At 57.1% G+C, this 19,285-nt stretch overlaps 4 protein-coding genes across 12 annotated transcripts in view; 2 read left to right on the top strand and 2 right to left on the bottom strand.

Moving 5' to 3' along the window:
• The first annotated feature begins 2,798 nt into the window (after nucleotides 1-2,798).
• LOC109508335 (ATP-sensitive inward rectifier potassium channel 10-like) lies at nucleotides 2,799-6,574 on the top strand. 2 transcript variants are annotated; one of them, XM_019858238.1, is made up of 6 exons: nucleotides 2,799-3,461; nucleotides 4,447-4,792; nucleotides 4,949-5,160; nucleotides 5,229-5,360; nucleotides 5,870-6,047; nucleotides 6,121-6,574. In XM_019858238.1, the coding sequence occupies exons 2-6, from the start codon at nucleotides 4,498-4,500 to the stop codon at nucleotides 6,408-6,410; spliced, it is 1,107 nt and encodes a 368-aa protein (XP_019713797.1). In that variant the 5' UTR covers nucleotides 2,799-3,461; nucleotides 4,447-4,497; the 3' UTR covers nucleotides 6,411-6,574. The 2 variants fall into 2 exon arrangements, with proteins under 2 accessions (XP_019713797.1, XP_019713796.1); XM_019858237.1 differs by having other exon boundaries at nucleotides 4,450-4,792.
• Nucleotides 6,575-7,340: 766 nt separating this feature from the next.
• On the top strand, nucleotides 7,341-11,085 carry LOC109508342 (uncharacterized). Of its 2 annotated transcripts, XM_019858258.1 has the most exons (6): nucleotides 7,345-7,595; nucleotides 8,887-9,192; nucleotides 9,454-9,741; nucleotides 9,810-9,905; nucleotides 10,556-10,797; nucleotides 10,931-11,085. In XM_019858258.1, exons 1-5 carry the CDS (start codon nucleotides 7,526-7,528, stop codon nucleotides 10,717-10,719), a joined length of 924 nt encoding a protein of 307 aa, XP_019713817.1. In that variant the 5' UTR covers nucleotides 7,345-7,525; the 3' UTR covers nucleotides 10,720-10,797; nucleotides 10,931-11,085. The 2 variants fall into 2 exon arrangements, with proteins under 2 accessions (XP_019713819.1, XP_019713817.1); XM_019858260.1 differs by lacking the exon at nucleotides 9,810-9,905 and having other exon boundaries at nucleotides 7,341-7,595.
• Nucleotides 11,086-11,521: 436 nt separating this feature from the next.
• LOC109508340 (uncharacterized) lies at nucleotides 11,522-15,056 on the bottom strand. 7 transcript variants are annotated; one of them, XM_019858250.1, is made up of 8 exons: nucleotides 14,928-15,056; nucleotides 14,135-14,194; nucleotides 13,945-14,038; nucleotides 13,544-13,654; nucleotides 12,777-13,043; nucleotides 12,597-12,704; nucleotides 12,023-12,097; nucleotides 11,522-11,869 (listed from the first exon to the last, which is right to left on the bottom strand). In XM_019858250.1, the coding sequence occupies exons 1-8, from the start codon at nucleotides 15,030-15,032 to the stop codon at nucleotides 11,823-11,825; spliced, it is 867 nt and encodes a 288-aa protein (XP_019713809.1). In that variant the 5' UTR covers nucleotides 15,033-15,056; the 3' UTR covers nucleotides 11,522-11,822. The 7 variants fall into 7 exon arrangements, with proteins under 7 accessions (XP_019713809.1, XP_019713806.1, XP_019713811.1 ...); XM_019858247.1 differs by having other exon boundaries at nucleotides 13,838-14,038; nucleotides 14,928-15,035; XM_019858252.1 differs by lacking the exon at nucleotides 14,135-14,194.
• Nucleotides 15,057-16,805: 1,749 nt separating this feature from the next.
• The window catches only part of arhgef11 (Rho guanine nucleotide exchange factor (GEF) 11), a 14,682-nt gene continuing 12,202 nt past the window's right edge, over nucleotides 16,806-19,285 (bottom strand). Inside the window, 5 exon segments of the mRNA XM_019858202.1 lie at nucleotides 16,806-17,236; nucleotides 17,341-17,428; nucleotides 17,665-17,852; nucleotides 17,965-18,102; nucleotides 19,209-19,282. Coding sequence (XP_019713761.1) covers nucleotides 17,187-17,236; nucleotides 17,341-17,428; nucleotides 17,665-17,852; nucleotides 17,965-18,102; nucleotides 19,209-19,282 — 538 coding nt within the window. The 3' untranslated portion in view covers nucleotides 16,806-17,186.

Consider the following 19,285-nt stretch of genomic DNA (forward strand, 5'->3'; position numbering starts at 1 on the left):
GGGGGTAGAGCTCCTTCCTCCTCTTCTTCCTCGTTCTCCGGGAAGAGCGCTCGGATCTCCCGCGGGAGCCGAGGGGGCGTGGCCTCCTCTCCAGATATGGTCGCCTCATTTGAATAGGAGCGTCATCGCCGCCTCCCATTGGACGTCGGGGCCGGCTCGGCGCTCCGAACGCACGCGCCGCCCAAAAAAAGTGGCTGGCGTCCAAGTCTCCTCCTTCAACGTCAGCCTGGTAGAAAGGGACCGGAAGTGGACCCAACGTGGGATTGCGCTCTTGCCGACTGAACAACAAGCGGACAGGAAGTGGATGAGCAGTTGAAGGCGGCGGCATTTCTCCATCTCCCCTCCGGGGGGAGACGCCCTCGCCGCCTCCTGTGATGTCAGAGCCCGGCCGCGTTTGTGTGTACTGCAAAAAAAATAATAATAATAATTTTCCACGCAGCCTCAAATCCCAACATTGAAAATGCAAAGTGCAGCCGTTTGTCGTTGAAGTTGACTCAACTTCCGCACCGGCAAAGCGAGGGACGGCGAGTGGCCATCCTGGACAGGAAGTGAGTTTTAGAAAGCAGGAAGTGGAATTGAATTGAAGTGGAGCCTCGGTCTGGAAGAAAAAAAAAGGCACGCCGAGATCTGAAATCAAGCGCATTTGGAACCTTTTTTGGGGGGGGGGGGGGGAGAAGAGCGGCACTCAACTGCCACTGAAGGTTTCGCAACAGCTCGCCATCGGAGGCCTTCTCGCTGTTTGCGCCGATTTGGAAAAGCGGCAGAATGGGGCGGATGAAACCCAAGGCCCGTCGTTTGAAACGCCGCTCGTCAAATATTTCCACGCTTCGACCACGTTCCTTACCGTCGATTTGTTGGGGAGTGACGTCGTGTCACGTGGGCAGCTTTGAAGACGATAAACGGCCCGTTTCACACCTGACTTGAAGAAGCCAACTTTTTTTTCCGTCGGCAAATGCCGCGCTCAAAAGCCTACAGGGGTCTCAAGTTGTTGGAGTTGGCCTTTCTACCGCTGTCCCCCCAAAATTAAACAACCACAAAAGACAAGGCGGAAGTGTTCCCCACGCCCCCTTTGGCGCGAGCCAAAGAGGGACGAAAAAAGGATGACGGCGCTCTCTTGTGGCTGTAGCGAGAACTACAGCAGCGGCTCCGAATATGAGGCCTGAGAGCTGAACAAATGAACTTCGCATGTCGTCGTGATTGTTCTGATTTCGAGGTGCCACAACTCACGAGTTGATGGCCCACTAATCGAACGTCAGATTCAGCTTCTTCTCCATTCATGACCTTATCCCATTTCAAATTGTGGCCAAAGTCTTTCAAGTTGTCCACGCGAGATGTTTTTCTCAATTCTGCGGGGCGGACTGATTGTTTTTCCTTTTTGGGAAACGAGACCTTTGAAAACAAGCCCCCTTTTTTTTTTCTTGAGGGATCAAGACAGCGGCGGGATTCATCGTGGCCGGCGTGCCCTCCAGGTGAAACTAAAACCACGCCCACTTTTCCAAGCGAAAGCACGCAAATTCAAACTGGAGTCGGACTCATCACCGATGGAACCGATTATTCGTTTCAGCCTTGATGCTTCACTTTTTGCTTGTGACGTTTGTCAAGTGAGTGGTCGAGGGCACTTTGGGCTCCTGGCGTCCGAAACGTCGACGCCGTCGCTGCCCTTCGGCTGCCGCCGCCACTTTATGGGGCGAGAATCGGCTCGGGTGGCCCTGGTGTGTGCGCTGTTGGGGCCTGCGCCACCCCACCGCTTCACTGTGGGGGTCTCATGGCCGTTTGATCCACTGCGGTGGCATTTTTACCCCGGACGTACGCAAAAAGTTCCATTTTGGACTGGTGGGCCCGCCCGGGGTGTTTCCGAAAGTCTTGAGGATCATCAAGATGCCCTTTGGCAAATGTGTGCTTTTGTCGGTGGCTTTTGCCTCCCGCGCGGGCCATTTTGGGCCTTACCGAGGCCAGCGAGATCAGCGGGTCTTCGGGGCTTGGTCCCGGATGAGCCGTCATCGTCGCCGCCGCACTCCCGCAGTCATTGTAGCTGCTCGACTGCTCCCGGGAACCTCCGGCCCCCATTTTCTGCATTTGCGGCTCTGACAGCAGGTGGAACCTTTTCCGGACGGATCGACGGCAAACACTTTTTTGTCCTTCTTTTGTCGGGATGGAGGCGCGATGCTTTTGTCGCCGACTTCACTTTGTCTGACAAATTCTTTTTCTATTTATGCGATTTGTCAACAACTGTGCTGCCGGGGTGTCGCGGGTCAAACTGAACTCGGCTTTCCCAGAACCGCCGTTAGTCACAGTTGCTTGGTGGGGGTTGTGGGGGCAATGACTTTTTCACACGGGGACACCGAACTCCTTTGGGATTTCTTTTTATTTTTTGCCTCGATCACTAAAATTGGCATTTTGTATGTCCTTGGCTCATCTCTGTCTGATATTAACATACGCAAAGAGCGCAGCCGTCAGGAAAAGGAGGAAGGAATCATCTCCAAGGGGTTCCTTCGGCACCGGTGTTGTCATGATTCGGTTTGGGACCACCAGGTGGCACTGTGGGGCTCTCCCTGCAGCCGCACACCTGTTGGTCGTTATGTCATTAGTGCTTGAAAAGGAAAAAGGGCTCCAAGCCGACCACTCGCTTGGGTCATTGTTGCCGTTTGCCGCTGTCAAGTTTGTTCTGGTCACATTTCTGTTGTTGAAAGTTTTTTGCTTCAGTCATGGTTTTGTTTGATACTTTGGATTTGTTTTGTTTTCAGGACTTTGTTTGTTTAGGATTTAGTTTTCTCTGTTTGAATCCAATCTGTCAAGTACACCCTGCTCCTCTCTCCCGCCTGCTTTTTGGGGTCCACCACCACCACCACCTCGCAACGTGACAGTGCGAGGCAAACGACGGCGTTTCAAAAAGCGAGGCAAAGTCGCGAGCGGCCAAAAAGGGCTCCGGAGCCTCGCTGGAAAAGGTTTGTCTCAGGTACGACCCTCCGATGATTAGAAACGGGCCTTTTGGACCCTCCCGGCACGTGTGACATTTGGCTCGGAGTCGACGCTGAGCTCAAAGCGGCCGTTGGACGGCAACGGCAAAGTTCCGGATCCCGAGAGCGGCGCTTCCGACGGAGCGCCGGACGCGGAGCGCGAGTCCGTCGGACAACCGCCGGCACTCGAGCGCAAGGAGAGGAGGAAAGCGCAAGAACGGTCAAAGGCAAAGACCGAAGACCGAAGACCGGTCGGAAAGACGCGCTACAGGGCGCACAATCTCTCCAATGTGACTCGGACTGACGAGATGAGCCGCACAAAGGCGGCCTCAGTGGACCCGCGGCGGGGGTTGATGGAAGGAATGACAAACGCGCCTCTCCGGGAGGGGCGGGGGTCGGCGGGGAGGAGCTACAGCCCCAACGGGAGCCGCCGGGACCGGCGCCGCCAGCCCCGCCGGACGCCGCGCCGCGCAAAGGTGAAACGCGCTCGCTCGTCACAGGAAGGTACGTTGACCTTTGCCTTCCGGGTGACGGCGCCGACCGACTGACCGGCGTCGTCCTTTCTTTTCAAAAGGCCGAGCCCGTCCAACCGTTGCGCGGCTTCCTCTGCCGCCAATCCGACCTCGAACTATCGTCGGGCGGGCGATTGTTGTCCACGGCTCCTTCCGTGGGCTCTTCTGTCACCTTCTCCTCGCTGATCAAAAGCCTACCGGATCACCGCAGCGTTTCGATGAGTGCGACTGCTTGCTTCTCCGGGCCGCAGTTATGAGGGGGGAGTGGGGGGGCACTTTATTTTTCCGTGCCCCGTCCCCTTCTGTTGAGTGACGTCGGTCAGGTGAGGGGGGCGGCTCCCCTTCACGCCGGGAGAAGCTTTGAGGATCAGTGAGTTTGCTCTCGGCTTTTCTTTCTCGGTTCCGAAAAGCGGGCGGGTCGACTTTGATCGCGCGAGCGCCACTTTGCGACGCCCCTCTTGGAGGCCGAGGAAGGTGCGCGAGTTCCGTTTCGGAAGGTGCGAGCGGCCGCTTGACCGGGCTGCGGCGGGAGCTTGAAATCAGCACGGCGACGCACGATGCTCACTTGAACGCAAGCCGTCATCCTAACCCCTAACCCATGCGCCCTTTGGCCCTGCCACATTCTCGCGCGCGCCCACACACGCGCGCGCGCGCGCGCGGACGCGAACAGAGCGTCACGCTCTCCTCTCGCCTTTTTCAATGCGTCTTTTGTCCTTTCACGTCCAACAAGACAAAGTAGGCCTGTGCATGCGCGCGCACCAAAAACAAATCCACACAGAGAGAGAGAGAGAGAGAGAGAGACACGCAGTCCCACGCAAAAAGCGATTCCCAAACACACACATGCACGAGGATGCAGAAATAGCGGACATCAAAAATGAGAGACACACACGCACGCACGGGAGTCGGCCGGAATGGACTCCGGCGCACGCGCGGCCACGTGGAGGAGAAGCGCAGTCGAAAACCGCTCCGCTTCCCAGCAGGCAGCAGCGAAAGCCGTGACGTCGGTGAGAGCAGGCTCCTCCCCTCCGATGATAAGCCACTCCCACACGGTGCCGCTGCTGAGCCCGGCGGCGGCGGCGGGCGGCGACGGCGACGAAGAGCAGCGGCGACGGCGCCGCGTCCTCTCCAAGGACGGCCGCAGCAACGTGATGATGGCGCACGTGAGCGGGCGGCGGGCGCTCTACCTGCGCGACCTCTGGACCACCTTCCTGGACATGCGCTGGCGCTACAAGTTCTTCTTGTTCTGCGCCACCTTCGCCGGCACCTGGTTTCTCTTCGGCCTGCTGTGGTACCTGCTGGCCGCCACGCACGGCGACTTGGCAGGTGAGTGGGCGTGGGTTTAACATTCATCAAAAAAAGAATCGCACCCCCGAAAATGTTTCGTCCATGTTTTTTGGGGGGGACGGGTTGCGTGTCTTTGGGCGGGTGAGGGAGAGAGTCGGGCACCTGAGGCGGGCGTTTGGCTTTTGTCGCCCGCAGACTTGACCGCGGCCTCCGAGCACACGCCGTGCGTGACGGAGGTGCGGACGCTGACGGGCGCCTTCCTCTTCTCGCTGGAGTCGCAGACCACCATCGGGTACGGCTCCCGCGTCATCACCGAGGAGTGTCCCGCCGCCATCGTGCTGCTCATCTTCCAGCTGGTGGTCACCATGGTGATGGAGATCTTCATCACCGGCACCTTCCTGGCCAAGGTGAGCCACGAGCGCCCCTCCGCCGCCCCGGCTCCGACGTCTCACCCGCCCGCCCGCCGCGCCCACAGGTGGCCCGGCCCAAGAAGCGCGGCGAGACGGTCAAGTTCAGCCGGCACGCCGTGGTGTCCACGCAGGAGGGGCGGCCGTGCCTGATGGTGCGCGTGGCCAACATGCGCAAGAGCCTGCTGCTGGGCTGTCAGGTACGGCCCAGCTTTCTTCGAAGCGTAATCGCGTTCCAACCGAAAAGTAAGTGGAGGATGTCAAACGGCCGACTTCACGGTTTTACGAGCCCGGCCGAAAAACATCTCTCCGCCGCGAGACGGCAAAATCCTCATCCTCATCGTCCTCCATATCGTGATGTTGGCCTGAAGGTTTTGGTGATAGTTTCTTCTTTTGGTCAGTCTGCATGTTGTTTTGCTAAAAGATTGAGCAGCCTCGAGGGGTGCGCTCACTCCACCCCCCCGCCGATGGTGACGGTTGAACCCACGCGCCCTTTTGGGGCGCTCCCGCCAAGCGGCCATGTTGGAGGACGGAGCCCGATGCCGGCGACGTTTCGCTTGCCCGTGACATCATCGTGACGAAATTGCAGTCGCGCGCTACCGCGAGACGGCGCGAAGCTCGGAAGAGTGACGGCAAAATGACCTTTTTGGCGTTTTCTTGTCGACTCTGACGCGGCGTTTGGTCGGGCGGGTGCCGAATGGGCGCTCAGGTGACGGGGAAGCTGCTGCAGACGTGGCCGAGCGAGGAGGGCGCGGCGCTTCGCCTGGACCAGCGCAACGTTTCCTTCCGGGTGGACACGTCCAGCGACAGCCCCTTCCTCATCATCCCCTTGACCTTCTACCACGTCATCGACGACGGCAGCCCCCTGCGAGCCTGGGCCGCCCAAGGTCAGAAGTGCACGCGCACGTACCGCACCCGCTTCGAGAGCCCGAGTCCTCAGCCCCCCCCCGCATCTTCCAGGTGGCGACCAAGCGGCGGACTTTGAGCTGCTGGTCATCCTGAGCGCCACGGTGGAGCCCACGTCGGCCACCTGCCAGGTGCGCACCTCCTACCTGCCCGACGAGATCCTGTGGGGCTACGAATTCCCGCCGGTCATGTCGCTGTCCACCTCGGGGGCCTACGTGGCCAACTTCGCCTTCTTCGACAAGGTGGCCAAAGCCAAAAGGCAGCCGGCGGACGCCGAGAAGACGCCGAGACCCGAGCGGCGCCGAGACGGCGGCGCGCCGAGCCTGCGCATCAGCAACGTTTGACCCGCGGACGGGAAGTTGCCTCGCGCTCTCCCGCCAACCGACGTGTGGCTTCGGTCGCTTGAGGAAATGCCTCCTTGCGGAGTTGTCGTCTTGTTTTCTTTCAGTTTGAGCCTTCACCTTTCATGGCGCCTCAAAACACAATAAAAGTCCAAATGCCCTTTTTGAGAGGCGCGCTTGACGGCAAATTCGAGGCGTCACGTGTGCGCCGTCTGTGGAGCAAGCTAGCTAGCTAGCTAGCCGTGCGCAGCCGGCTCGCGGGCCAGACGGGATCCATCCGCGTATCTCTGTCCTGTAAATGTCCCTCTTTGGATCTGGCGGTCGGCGTCTCATCTCGGCAGCCGGCCGCGTCCGTCGGGACGTTCGTCCGGAGCTCCCCGTCTGTCGGTGCGTTCATCCGTCCGCGGATCCGACGATCGGCGCGATCGCCCTTCCTTCCGAGCCGCCCGTGGAGCCACGTGCCAAACGCGGGGCTGACGCCTGCCGATCTTCAGTCTCGGACTAAAAACCCAAAGCCGGATGGAAGTTTTGCGAGTTTGACCGGAAGGAATGACGACGCGCTCCCGTCATCTCCGTCGTTTCGGGTCCGCAGGTCACTTCCTCTTTTGCGGCTGTTTTTTTTTTTTCCCCTCCCCCCTTTCTTCCTCTTCGCCATCATTTCGAGCGCGTTTGACGCAATGCAACTCAGGCTTTCAGTTTTGCGGCGAGGCGACCCAACCTGCAACCAGTAGATGCCTCGCAACAAAAACAGCACCGGAAATGGAACCACAGAGTCCTGCACACATCCTGCGGCGTTCTCTCTTCTTGAACCGCGTCGAGTTTTGCCCGCGCAAACCGCCGCCTGCGCCTGGACGGCCGACGCCGAAAGCATCCGCTTCTCCGTCATCTGCCGCAAGTAGGCCGCGAGGAGAAACTCTCACGCGAGCTTTGCGACGCGAGCGGATGTGAGCCGACGCATTGGGGAAACGGCCCCTCGTCTCGCTCGCCGCCTCGATGTTCCGCCCTGGTCTGAATCATACTGACGGGCGGCCGAGGAGAGAGGCTCCGCCCCTTTCAGTCTTCCCGGTCCGGGGGACGCGCGGACTCGTCGCAGAGTCAGCCCAAGTTGAGACGGCGCCATGGTTGCCGGCGGCCTGCGCGACTTCCTGCGCTACGGCGGCGCGTGGCTCCTGCTGGCCAGCCTCCGCGGTACGTTTTGGGGGGGGGACGCCTTCTGGGAAGTTGATGCTTTGCGCTCGCGTCGTACAGAGTGGCGTCGAGTTCAAAAGAAAAGAAAAGCGACGCGGCGCGGCGTCTTCATCCCCGTTTGCTGATGTCAGCTCGCCCGGACGGTCGCGCTTCCTCTTTGCTTCCAGAGCTCCGCTGTTCCTCTTTGCAGGCGTGATGAGACGCGCGAGAGCTCTCGCGGATGTAACTTAGTCACACGTGCACGTCTTGCAGTTTCTCGCGAGACAGACGCGTCGTCGGCTTTCTGACTCAAGCTCCGCACACCGAGCGGCGCGGCTCAATGCACCTGAAGGAGAGGTGGCAGGTCGGGCCGACGGAAGGTCGGGCCGAAAAAAAAAAAAATCCAGCCCGACCCGGCGCGCGGGTATTGAAGCCCGAGCCGGCCCGAGCCCGACCAATGAACTTGATTTGCAGGCCCGAGCCCGAAGCAAACCCCAAATTTGATTGGGGAGGAGGAGGAGGGCTGATTTCTGGTAACAAATTAACGCCTGTCGTTCGGAACGAAATCGAGACGGTATCAACATTTCCATCTTTGATATTTCTGGTTCTGCAGAGGGCACGTCAACCGACAATTTGCCATCATTGACGGATTTTGTTCAGACTTAACGGGAAAAATTGAAGGCCGTCCGTCATTTTGACGGGTTGAAAATTGGGCCGAAATTCGGCTCGGGCTTCAGATCTTCCCTCTAACCCCAAGTGGGGCGCGCCGAAAAAAAAAAGGAACGATGGCGACTCTAGCATCGACCGCCGCAATGGAATAACCGCAACCGGCATCGGCTTTTGAGGCTCTGCGTACACGATGCCGTTCCGTCGCGCGACCCCCAAAAAGCCTCGTGCGCCATTGCCGAGGGAGAAGCCGAAAGCGGGAAGCGGCCTCGGGCCTCTCCTGCAAACTCGCGGCGTCGCTCGGAAACCCGACTTGGCGACCTTGACGAGACTTTCCTCGGCACGGCGCTAGGACCGATGGCGACTCTAGCATCGACCGCCGCAACGGAATAACCGCAATGGCTTTCGAGGCTCTGCGTACACGATGCCGTTTCGTCGCGCAACCCCCAAAAAGCCTCGCGCGCCATTGCCGAGGGAGAAGCCGAAAGCGGGAAGCGGCCGCGGGCCTCTCCTGCAAACTCGCGGCGTCGCCGAGCGCGCCCGAGTTGGCCGGGACGCCCGCGTGCGTCCGACGTCGCTCGCAAACCCGACTCGGCGACCTTGACGAGACTTTCCTCGGCACGGCGCTCGTCGTTGCCCTTTCCAGAAGTGCCGGGATGCCAACGGGTCCTCGATCGGCGAGCCGGCGACGCGGTGGAGCTGCCGTCGTGCTTGCCGGGCCGAGACGTCACTTTCGCGCGCTGGCTCTACGGAGGCAGGACGGTGGCGTCCGCCGACGACGAAGACGGCGCTCGGGGGTCGGGCCGCTTCGCCGGCAGGCTGCGACTCGACCTCCGGAACTTCAGCCTGACGCTGGGCTCCGTCACCCCGGGGGACTCGGGCGTCTACAGCTTCGTGTCGGCCGTCAACGACAGCCAGCGGGAGACGGTGGAAGTCACGCTGCGAGTTCACGGTAACGCCGAGCGCGCCCGCGACCCACTCGGTGGCGCGCCAGACGAGGAAGGGGCGAGCGCAACGTTGCGCGAGCGCGGACGACTCACTTCGGTTCGCGGAGGTGCCGCGACGCCCGATTTGATCGGACGACGCCGGCTCGTCAAACGACGAGCCGGCGTCGGCTTCCGAGGCTGCGCGCTCACGCTGTTGCGCTTTTGCACGCAACGAGATGCGGCGGAGAGCAAAACCGGGTTCCAACGTCACGCTGTGTCCCCCGTAGAGGCCATCGTGGCGGAGCCCGTGGTGACCGTCAACGCCAGCCGGCGCGCCGGCAACCGCTCCTGCAGCGTCCTGCTCCGCTGCAGCGCCTCGGCCGGCGGCGGGCCGGTGGAGTACGAGTGGCGCGTGGGCAACCGAAGCCTGAGCGGCGCGTGGCGTCGACTCAGCGTGTCGCCGCGGGGCGCCGCCGCCGAGGTCACGTGCACCGTCTTCAACGCCGTGAGCGCCAAGTCCGTCTCCGCCTCCGTGTCCTGCGCCAACGACACCGCCAACGGCGCGTCGGCGAGAGGTGACCGAGCCGACCGGTGTCTTTCCGTCCCCCCAGCGTCATTCACGGAGATGATGTCATCGTTTTAGAGCCGTCGAGCTTTGCGGTCGGCGCGGCGGCGGGAACTTTCGGTCTCCTCGTCATGGCTGCCGGCATCTTCGCGGCCTTCTTCCGCCGCAGAGCAAGTGAGACGTGCTTCCCTGTCACTTGTGACAAGCCCAAAACAACTCACGCCACTAAATTCCTCTCCTGTCAATTTTTTTTTTTGACATTTGCATATTTGAACTGAGGAATGAGAGGAAGAAATGTCATCTATGCTGCGTGTCATACGTAAGCATATTTGACAATAAAGATGACCTTGACCTTGACTCTTTCACACTCACAAACTTGGACAAAAAGGACATTTTGTCATTTTGGGTGAAGAACAGAATTGGTGTGTGTGAGAGGGATTTTTAGTGCGAGTGAGAAGATTTGGGCATTCTGATGAGTTTTGTTTGTTTTCGTAATCGAGTTTTTGGTGAAGGACCAAAACTTTTATGTGAGTGAGAGACGCTTTTTGCCAAGTAGAAGGTTGTTGTTTTTGTTTTTTACTGCAGGAGAGGGTTTTTGGTGTATGTGATGGGGTTTTTTTTCAAAAAAATTTTCATGCGAAAAGTGTTTTTGAGGGTTTTGTGTCACAGGTGCGATTTTGCCGTGTGAGATTTTTGGGTGGTGTGAGACTGTGTGTGAAAGGTTTTTGGAGGTGCGGGCGCGCGTTTGAGTGTTGGTGGCGCGTGAGAGGTCAACGTGGTGGGCGGCTTTTCATTTGCTTCCCTTCCTGTTTGCGACGACCCAGGCAGGACGCGCGAGGAGGCGACGCTCTACGCGGACATTTGCGAGGTGACGGCGGCCGACGTGAGCGCGCGCGCCGCCGAGCCGCGCTCGCCGCCGGCCCCGGTGCAGACGCTCTACGACGTGATCCAGCTGGGCCGCGCGGCCGCGGAAGGCCACGCCCCTTAAGGTGCCATCTCGCGGTGCCATCTCGCGGCCGCCGTTGGAGCAGCACCGCCAAGAAACGACAACGAGACGACGTTTCCTCCCGGCCCGCAACTGCCCCCCCCCCAAAAAAAAGGATATCATCCTAAAAATGACATTTGACAACGTGTACTTCTCTTTCTTTTTTTTGTTTGTCCGCAGCCAAACAGCAATACCTGGGTTCAAAGGTGAGGGCTTGACGGCAGTCGACCCGCTGGATGCTCACCATTGCGCACTTGCCCATTCGCATATTGGCCCATTTTGGGGGGGCTGCCCCCTCCCCGCCCCCCGCCCATATTTTGTGTAAAACAAATGATTGATGTTTTACAGATAATAAATTTGTTGTCATAAGTTTATTTGACCAAGCATTTCAATGTGCATCAAGCGGACGTGGACGTTTGTTCCTCGTGGGCCGACCCGGACCCCGAAGCCTTGCGAGCGAATCGCGGCGATCGGCCGTTTTCAACAGCGAAGCCATTGCGTCCAATCATGCCGTCCACAACTACGAGACAATGAAGCCGTGTTCAAGTTTGCCCGTGCACGTTGCGTCCAATCATGCCGTCCACAACTACGAGACAACCGTGCGGCTGTTCCTCCTACGTAATCACGGCTACGTTCTGTCTCATGATACCGGAGGTGTCCAAACGGCGGCCCGGGGGTCGTTTGTGGCCCACCATCCATTTTTTCATCGGCCCGCAATTGCGCCCCCCCCCCCAAAAAAGGATATCATACTAAAAATGACATTTGACAACGTGTACTTGTCTTTCTTTTTTTTTTGTTTGTCCGCAGTCAAACAGCAACACCTGGGTTCAAAGGTGAGGGGGTAAAAGAAAGAACCCCCTCGTGCCCAAAAAAAAAAAATACAGATGGCTGAAAGGTCTCCTCAAGTTCACCTCCCCCCCCCACTGATCTCCAAGACAGGACAGCCATTGTCACGATGGGGCGCCGTGTGAACAGTTGGGATTTGAACTCAGTCCATTTTGGAAGCAGGCTGTCGGACGCGGCAAATGCGGTGGTGGGAAAGGTGAAGCGCTGCCGATACATTCCCGATGCAACGTTGTCCAACAAGGACAAAAGTCATCCGACATCTATCCGTCGTCTTCTTTTTTTACTCCCCTCCCATCTTCTTGATCCGCTGAGAAAACAGCAAGCGCATTCATAATTGGCGCATTGTAAATCAATCGTGCTTTCCAGGTGCGTAAAATGGGCGCGAGTACAGGGCAGATGGCTTTCTCATGGTACGGATGTCAGTAAAACGCACGGAAAAGCCTGAAAGCGAAAGGTTTACCTTGTCGGTGGCTGAGTGGAGGATGACGGTGGCGTCGGGCGGCCGCGATGTCGGGGCTTCCTTTTCCCACACCTGTTACGATGAGATTGCCGACGTCAGGGCTGGGCACCCGCATTTCGTTGGATGTCATCCAACGACAATAAAGGCCACATTCTGATTGTGATTCTGGACAAAGAACGCGACAACTGTGCGCCGTTCCCAAAACGAGACGTGTACACGGCTCACTCCGGGAAAAAGCACAGCCGCAAATCCAAACGGGTCGATGCGACGCGGTCCTTCCGAGCTAGCGGCGCGCTTGACGACAGATGCTCCGTTCTCCTCGCGTGTGAAGGGACTCGCTCCCCTGCCACCGTCGGTCCATACGACAGCAAAGTCGCCCCGGCGTTTGAGAGGCGTGTACAAACGGGAGTTGGAGTGGACGGGACCCTTATATCCGGGCCCCTTTGGTTGGAGGTATAATCATCCCATCGTTTGCTGCACCGCGATTCCCGCCGCGATATTGTGGATTTCACCGGTAATCGGCGGCTCACGTTACACCCGACGCTAACTGCGAGCCGCACGCGTTGGCGCTCACCTGTCAAGCCCGCGAGCGTGACGCTCACCAGAAGTCCGCCGCTAACAATTCCCGCCAAGACGAAAAGGCTGTGCCGGCGTCGAGGCCGCGGCTCCGTCGCCGTCACGCCTGGCACACAAGAGGCAGCGGCGCTCGCTCAAGACAGGAAGCCGTCGGCCGTATCGGTCGGGGGAGCCTTACACGCGACGCGGATGCTGTCCGAGACGTTCTCCGGTTTGCGGCTGGAGGTACACGTGAAGTGGGCGGTGTCGCGGGAGGCGAGGGACGCCAGAAGAACTCCGCCCTTGCCGCTGGGGTCGGCCATGGCGTAGGCAGTTGGAAGCGGGGGTTCGAGCGTCCAAGAGAGGTTGGCGTCCAAATCCGGAGACAAACAGTCGAGCCCCACCCAGCAGCCGCCGTCCAAATGCACGGAAAAGAGCGTCCGTATGCTCGGTATCTGGAGGTGTCCTGACAAGGGACAACATACCGCCGTGAGCTAGCTGCGAGGTACGCTAACGATTTGGTGCGTTCGTTAGCTGCGTGCTAACTCGTGGAAGCTTATATCAAGGAACATTTTATGTTTGAGCATCATATTCTTTCACGTCAATTACATTCTGTTGTTGAATAATTGCTTCGACATGTTTTTATGTCGAGAGCTTCTGATTGGCTGTTGAAGGAAGGGAAAGCAGAAAGTGATTGAGTTGCCGAGAAGAGCGACTTCTCCGTCGTCCTGCGGGGCAGACGTCCTTTCAACAAAGCTCCTTTTGCCCTTTCGTAAAGTAGAACCATCCATTCGAAAACCACGAACCCCTCAACTTACAGTAGCAAGATGCTAAATGGCTCACGAACTAGCTGACCGGCTCGGTATGACGCACACGAATAGAATTGCGAATTAGCTGTAGGCTAGCTAGCTCAGCGCACTCGTAAGAACGACGTGGCGGATGTTCGCTCATCGCTCGGCCACTTACTCCTCACCACCAGCGTCACCACTCTTTCCACGCTGCGCTTCTCCGTGTCCACGAGCTCCACGCTGAAGTCCACGGCGTCCCGCCGGCTCACGTTGCGGATCGTCAGGTCGCCTGATGGTCATCGCAGATACGGCAGGCAAACCACCCTCATCATGCTTTCGCATTTGTCATTTGAAGTTTCTTTCATTGCTTTTGAAATTCAGTTACTTTTAGTTTTGAGAACAACTTTTTTAGTACAGTTGTACACACACACACACAGACACAGTCAGTATTTTCAAGGCTGCCGGCGCTGACCCGATGAAGCGTTGAGAGTGAGTCGTCCTCTGAAGAGGTAGAAGCGCTCCGTGTTTATCTTGCCGCCATGAAAGGTGGCGATCCAAGTCTGGTTGGAAAACACGTACCACTTGATGGAGGCCAGCTCCCGGGACGGGTCGCCGCCGGAAGACAACGTGACCGCCTCACCCTGGTAGGCCACCTGCTGTGAAGGAGGAAGCACTGCAAGCACATTTGCTCGCGCAGCGTCACATAACGTGACGTAACGCTGCGTGGATGTGACATTCGCTCGCATAACGTAAGAGAGGCTGCACTCACCGCTGGCGGCCGCCTCAAACCAGGTCCCGAGCAAAACCAACAGGGCAGCCGCGGAGAGCTCTGTCGGGATGACGACGCCGATTTGTTTCTTTTTCTGTCACGTTTTTTGTTTTCGGTCGCTTCGCGCAAAATGTAGCGTGTCACACTGAGTCAACTCACACCGCCTAGCATAGCGTCGCAGCGCAACAACATTTGGTCACACAGCCACCGAGCATCAGAGTCGGTTTCATCACATCTCGTTTGGTCACGTAGCAACACACGGCGCCACATAAGCGTTATGCAGCATAGTGACATTTCGTGTTTGGACACATCGCACCAGCGAATTCCCTCTTTGGTGACGTAGCCTCCTATTTGATGGCCCAGGGCCACGGAGCATCACATTCGGTCACATTCACACAAGCGAAATTTCACATTTGGTCGCAGCGCGCCACACAGCTTCATCTTTGGTCTCATCACAGACGTCGCCTTCAAACCGTGTCCTCTTTCTTCCTCTTTTCCGCATTTCACTCTGAATAACAGCCAGAGCCACTTCATGGAGCACGTCGGCGACTTTCCCCTCATGAGATCGGTCAAGGGGGGCGTCTGATAGTCTAGCTTTAAATATGCAAATCAGTGGACATCAATTGTTGTCTCAGTGCGACAACAAAAAAAAAAGCTTCCCCATTCGTCCACCGAGTTTGACGCCGTGTCACACGAGGTCACACGAGGTCACACGAGGTCACAGAACACCACAAAGCTTCACGTTTGGCCACGAGACGGCGCGGAGCATCACCTCGCGTTTGGTCCTCCTTACCTCTGACGACCACCGCTGGGGGCATGATGGCGGAGGAACGCCGCGACGACGTGCTCCGGGGCTCTTTTCACTTCCTGCTCGATGCGCATGATAGTCACTCGCCATTTCAGGAAGTGACAAATGGCTGACATGACACACATTTTGGGGGAGGAATGATTCCCAGGAAAGGCGGGCTACGCTCCGCTGCTAAAAAGCCTTGAGAACGAGAACGCCACAGCCGATCTTACGAGCGGCGTCAAACATACAACTCGCGGGCCCCCCGATGAGTTTGATCAGGCCCGCAGGATCATTTAAAAATGAAAAAAGGCATAAAAAGCACAGAATAAATATTTTGAATAAAAGGCAATTCATGGATTATCCGCTAGGGGGAACACTGTTTTCTCCTTCGTTTGTAAAGTGTAGGCAGGGATTAAAATGTGATGTGAGCCGATAAACGGCCACTGTCCAGAGACTCCCAGAGACGCTGAGCGTCCGGTGGGCGGGACAAAACCGGCATTTATCCAATGACTCGTCTCGTTTCAATGCATTGGGACAACTTACTGTGAACTCTCTCGACGCTCAGTGTCCACAGTTTCAAGCACAGTGAAGCTGTGGGAATGAATGAGAAGAGAGTCGCGTCGTAACCGGTAATAAGAAGCCGATTCGAAACAAAAGTTGAGCGCGTTGTCGCGCATATTTAGTCAACGACACGTCCACACGATTGTATGGACACATATATTTGACCACTTATTTTTTTGACATTTTAGGGGAAGCTGAGCTTCCCTTGCAGCGTTAGAGCAATCGCCTCTGGAGTTGACGTACTGGTGAGGACAAGGAGCGCATTCGACTACTATCTACTACTAAAAACACACAAGCAATTTACCGTCCCAGTTCCAATGAGGCCATCTTCCCATTCGTCATTCGTGCGTTCACGATAAACAAGCATATCGTCGCTGCCCTGTGGAAAATACACGGGACCATTTTGGGCATTTCGAAAATGTTTGGCGATGTTGCGGCGTGCGGGCTCAAATGGCTTCCTATCAAGCAGTCGCTAAAAAAGAACTTGCATTTGTGTGATTTTAATGTCGCAGACACAAGAAACATGACAACTTACAAGAAGTAGAATGACTTTGTGCAACACCTGGAAAAAGACAACACTACGCTCGAGCGCCCGCATGCGGCCTTGGAGGTAGGAACAGCGATCGCTTGCGAGCATTTGCCACACTCTGTGTACGTTTCGACTTTGCTAGTGTCCGTCCGCCAGGGAGGGAAATGCGGCGGCCTAGTTTTTCTTTGCCATTCCACAACACAACGTGCCAACAAAAAGATTTTTTTTCTTTTTGCGGGGGAAGGGGGGGGGGGTCCACGTGGTGATGACCAGCAGCAGCTGGAAAGAAGAGCATCGCTTAATTAGCAGCGCTCACTTCCCGCTATGTTTGGTCGGTAGTGGGCGTGGCCTAAGTCTCAAACTTTTGAGTCCTTCTCGCGCGAAATGCTGACGCCTTGGAAACTGGACCGTCACGTGTACCCCAGAATGCCACAGGAATGGGAGAAAAGTGGCGGACTTAAAAAAAAAAAAAAAAGTGGTCATCTCGTGAGTGTAAATGCATTTTTTTTCAGACAAAATCCAAGTGTCATGAGATCAGAGTCCAGATTGAGACCAGGAATCATAAAATGAAACTTCATCTGCCATCTCACTTCTGAAAAAGACGCCCCGCCCCCTCTTGGTAGGGAGGAGCACGGAAGCGACTTGTCGCCATACCAGGGGAAGAAAAAAAAAAAAGTGTATGGTGTGATCAATGTCACGCAATAACGCGATCGGTTTGATTTTGAAATCAAGAAATAAATGACTTGCTTCTCCAAAAGTATTTCGCATTGTTGCTCATCCGCTTACTTTGTTTTGAAAGACATCAAAACGATTCCAGAATCAAACTTGGCATGTTTGAAGGTGCTCATGTCAAATTGAGCACGCCGTTGCATTTCTTTGTTTGTCTTTTCCTGCCGCGGCAGCAATTTGCTTCTGTCAGGAGGAATGAAGGCTTTCACATGTGGATTTCACGTCCTTGTATGTCAAGTAGGTATGCACTTTTTTTAACGACACCGACTTGTTGCCCGCTGACCGATGGGAGTCCGGAGAACCACCGGCCTAAGACATGCTAAACACAGTCAATCGGTTCATGGTGGGAAGAAAAGAAAAAGGGGGTTGGCGGGGAGGGGGGGTGCGTTGAGGCTAAAGTGCTGGGTGATTGGAGGTCGCCCTTGGGGTGCTTCCAGTGGCTCTCACAGTCCAGTGGTTTGAATCCTGGGCTGGGCCGGACTTGCTTCCTTGCCTGTGAATGGATCAGTAAAAAAGAAAACTTTTTTTTTTTTTTTTTGAAGTACGTTTGGGAGGAAGGGCGGATGTGAAAAGCCGGCGGGGTGTTTGGGCGCTCACCGTCCGCCCAGCCGCGGTCTTCCTCCTCTCGAGGGGCCGACGGCTCTCGCAGCGACGTCAGCAGTTTGCGATGCTCGCCCTCCATGTCCTGCAAAGGGAGGACGCCGCGTCACTCGCTCGACACGGACCCCAAGAAGCGACAGTTGTCAGTTTTCATCCGTTAATTTGCGCTGCAGTCGTATTGGTCGTATTTGAGTCATTTGGGGGGCCTCCTGTGGCTTTTCCTCTCATGAACAGAGAGCTTCGGTCCAGTCGCGCAAGTTGACGGGGGCTGTTCAGTCTAAGGCGACTTTGTTTTGCCACAGCAATATCTGACAAACCGACCTTGAGCTGACGCAGCTTGCTCGTCAGGTCCTCGATGGTGCGGAAGACCCCCTCCACATTGTTGACCACGCGCCACGGCGCCTCCTCTTCCCGGCGCTCCGACGGCTCCCCCTCCTGCCCGAGATCCGTCACTTCGTGGGTCGGGTCGGTGGCGCTCTCGCCCGGCGTCACCAAGCGGAAGACGTTTCCTATCCGCCACAGAAAGCCACCAATCAGCTTGGCCCATTGGCATCGGCGCGCGCGGCGGCCCAGCTCCATGACCGAGAGTCCGAAGAAAAAAAATGGCAGGTAGCGGCTTACCTTGCGGTGGGACCTGAGCGCCGCCGCGCGGCGCCGCCTCCCTCGGATGGCGCGGGCTTTCATCGGGCGAGTCTTGCAAGGCGCGGCTACGGACGTCCTCGCGTGCGACGGCGAGGAGGAGTCCACGCAGCGTTTCCACTGGGGGGAAAGAAAAAGCCGGCGTGACCCAAGTGAGTCGGGGGTCTCTGACCCGATGCGCAAAAATCCCATTTCCTGCTTGTCTCATTCATTTGCATCCTTGACCACCAAGTGAGAGAGAGAGTCCACTTTTTTTCATCTCGCCCTCGACAAATAGTCCACCTATCAAAGACAATCTTTGAGCAAACACTCAAAGGAATCAAAAGTCAGAATTTTCAAATCAAATCAAGCCAAAGTCAAATCAAGCGAATTGAAGAAACAAAATGACACCGAGGCCGGACGGTGGCAGCCAAATCAACTGGACGCACTTCCGACAAGCGGCAGTTTGGCAGACGGTGAGCAGGGCTCTGAAAAAGAGGCTCGGACCTGGGGAATGCCGCTCCCAGATCAAGTCAAACGAAACCAAAATGAAAAAAGCCTGGCAAATCCAAACGGAATTCCAAAGTCCATGGAAAATCCTCAACTCTTGAGACCGTCACCCCGACAACCGGATGACTTGTCACACACTTGACTTGGGAGTCAGCCAATCCTCCATCAAGCGTCTCCAGTGGGTCCAGAATGCCGTCGCTCGCCTCTTGACCGGCACTCGTACATGAAGAGGGAGCGCATCGCTGCGACTCTGGCATGCCGTCACTGGGAAGATCCTCCGATTTGGCCGCAAATCTCGAAATGGCCCGGCCCCACCTGCCCGGTGCCTGCGGTCCGGACGCCAGCGGAGGAAGCGAGAACGAAGCTGCGAGGGGACGGAGCCTCCTCCGGTGCGGCGCCCTCTCTTTGGAGGCAAGGCCCCTCGCACGGCCCATCTTTCAAACTCGCCGTTTGGATTCTTGGGCTTTGGGACTTTCAGTCGGTCTGTTTTTGCGCTTTCCGCCGTCTTCGTTCTTCATCTGTTGCTTTCTTTCGATGGATTCTTTTGGCTCGGCGTACAGCACTTTGGAGACGGAGGCGGTTCTTTTCGAGTGCTCTAGAAACACACTCGAGTTGACCCGATGCGACGCGAATGACGACGGCCGCCGGCCATCGGGTTCGGCGACGAGCGCGGGGAATCCGCCGCGACGTTTGGGAGAAAGCAAGTGACGACGATTCGGTAAGTTTTTGCTCTTTACCGTCCCGCAGCGCCGCCTGGGCCACGCCGGCTGCGCGCACTCGATGGCGCGGCGGCCCTCCGGCTCGGTCGCGAGCC

This window comes from Hippocampus comes, unplaced genomic scaffold, assembly GCF_001891065.2.
Source record: "Hippocampus comes isolate QL1 unplaced genomic scaffold, H_comes_QL1_v1.1 scaffold48, whole genome shotgun sequence".
Taxonomy (NCBI): Eukaryota; Metazoa; Chordata; class Actinopteri; order Syngnathiformes; family Syngnathidae; genus Hippocampus; species Hippocampus comes.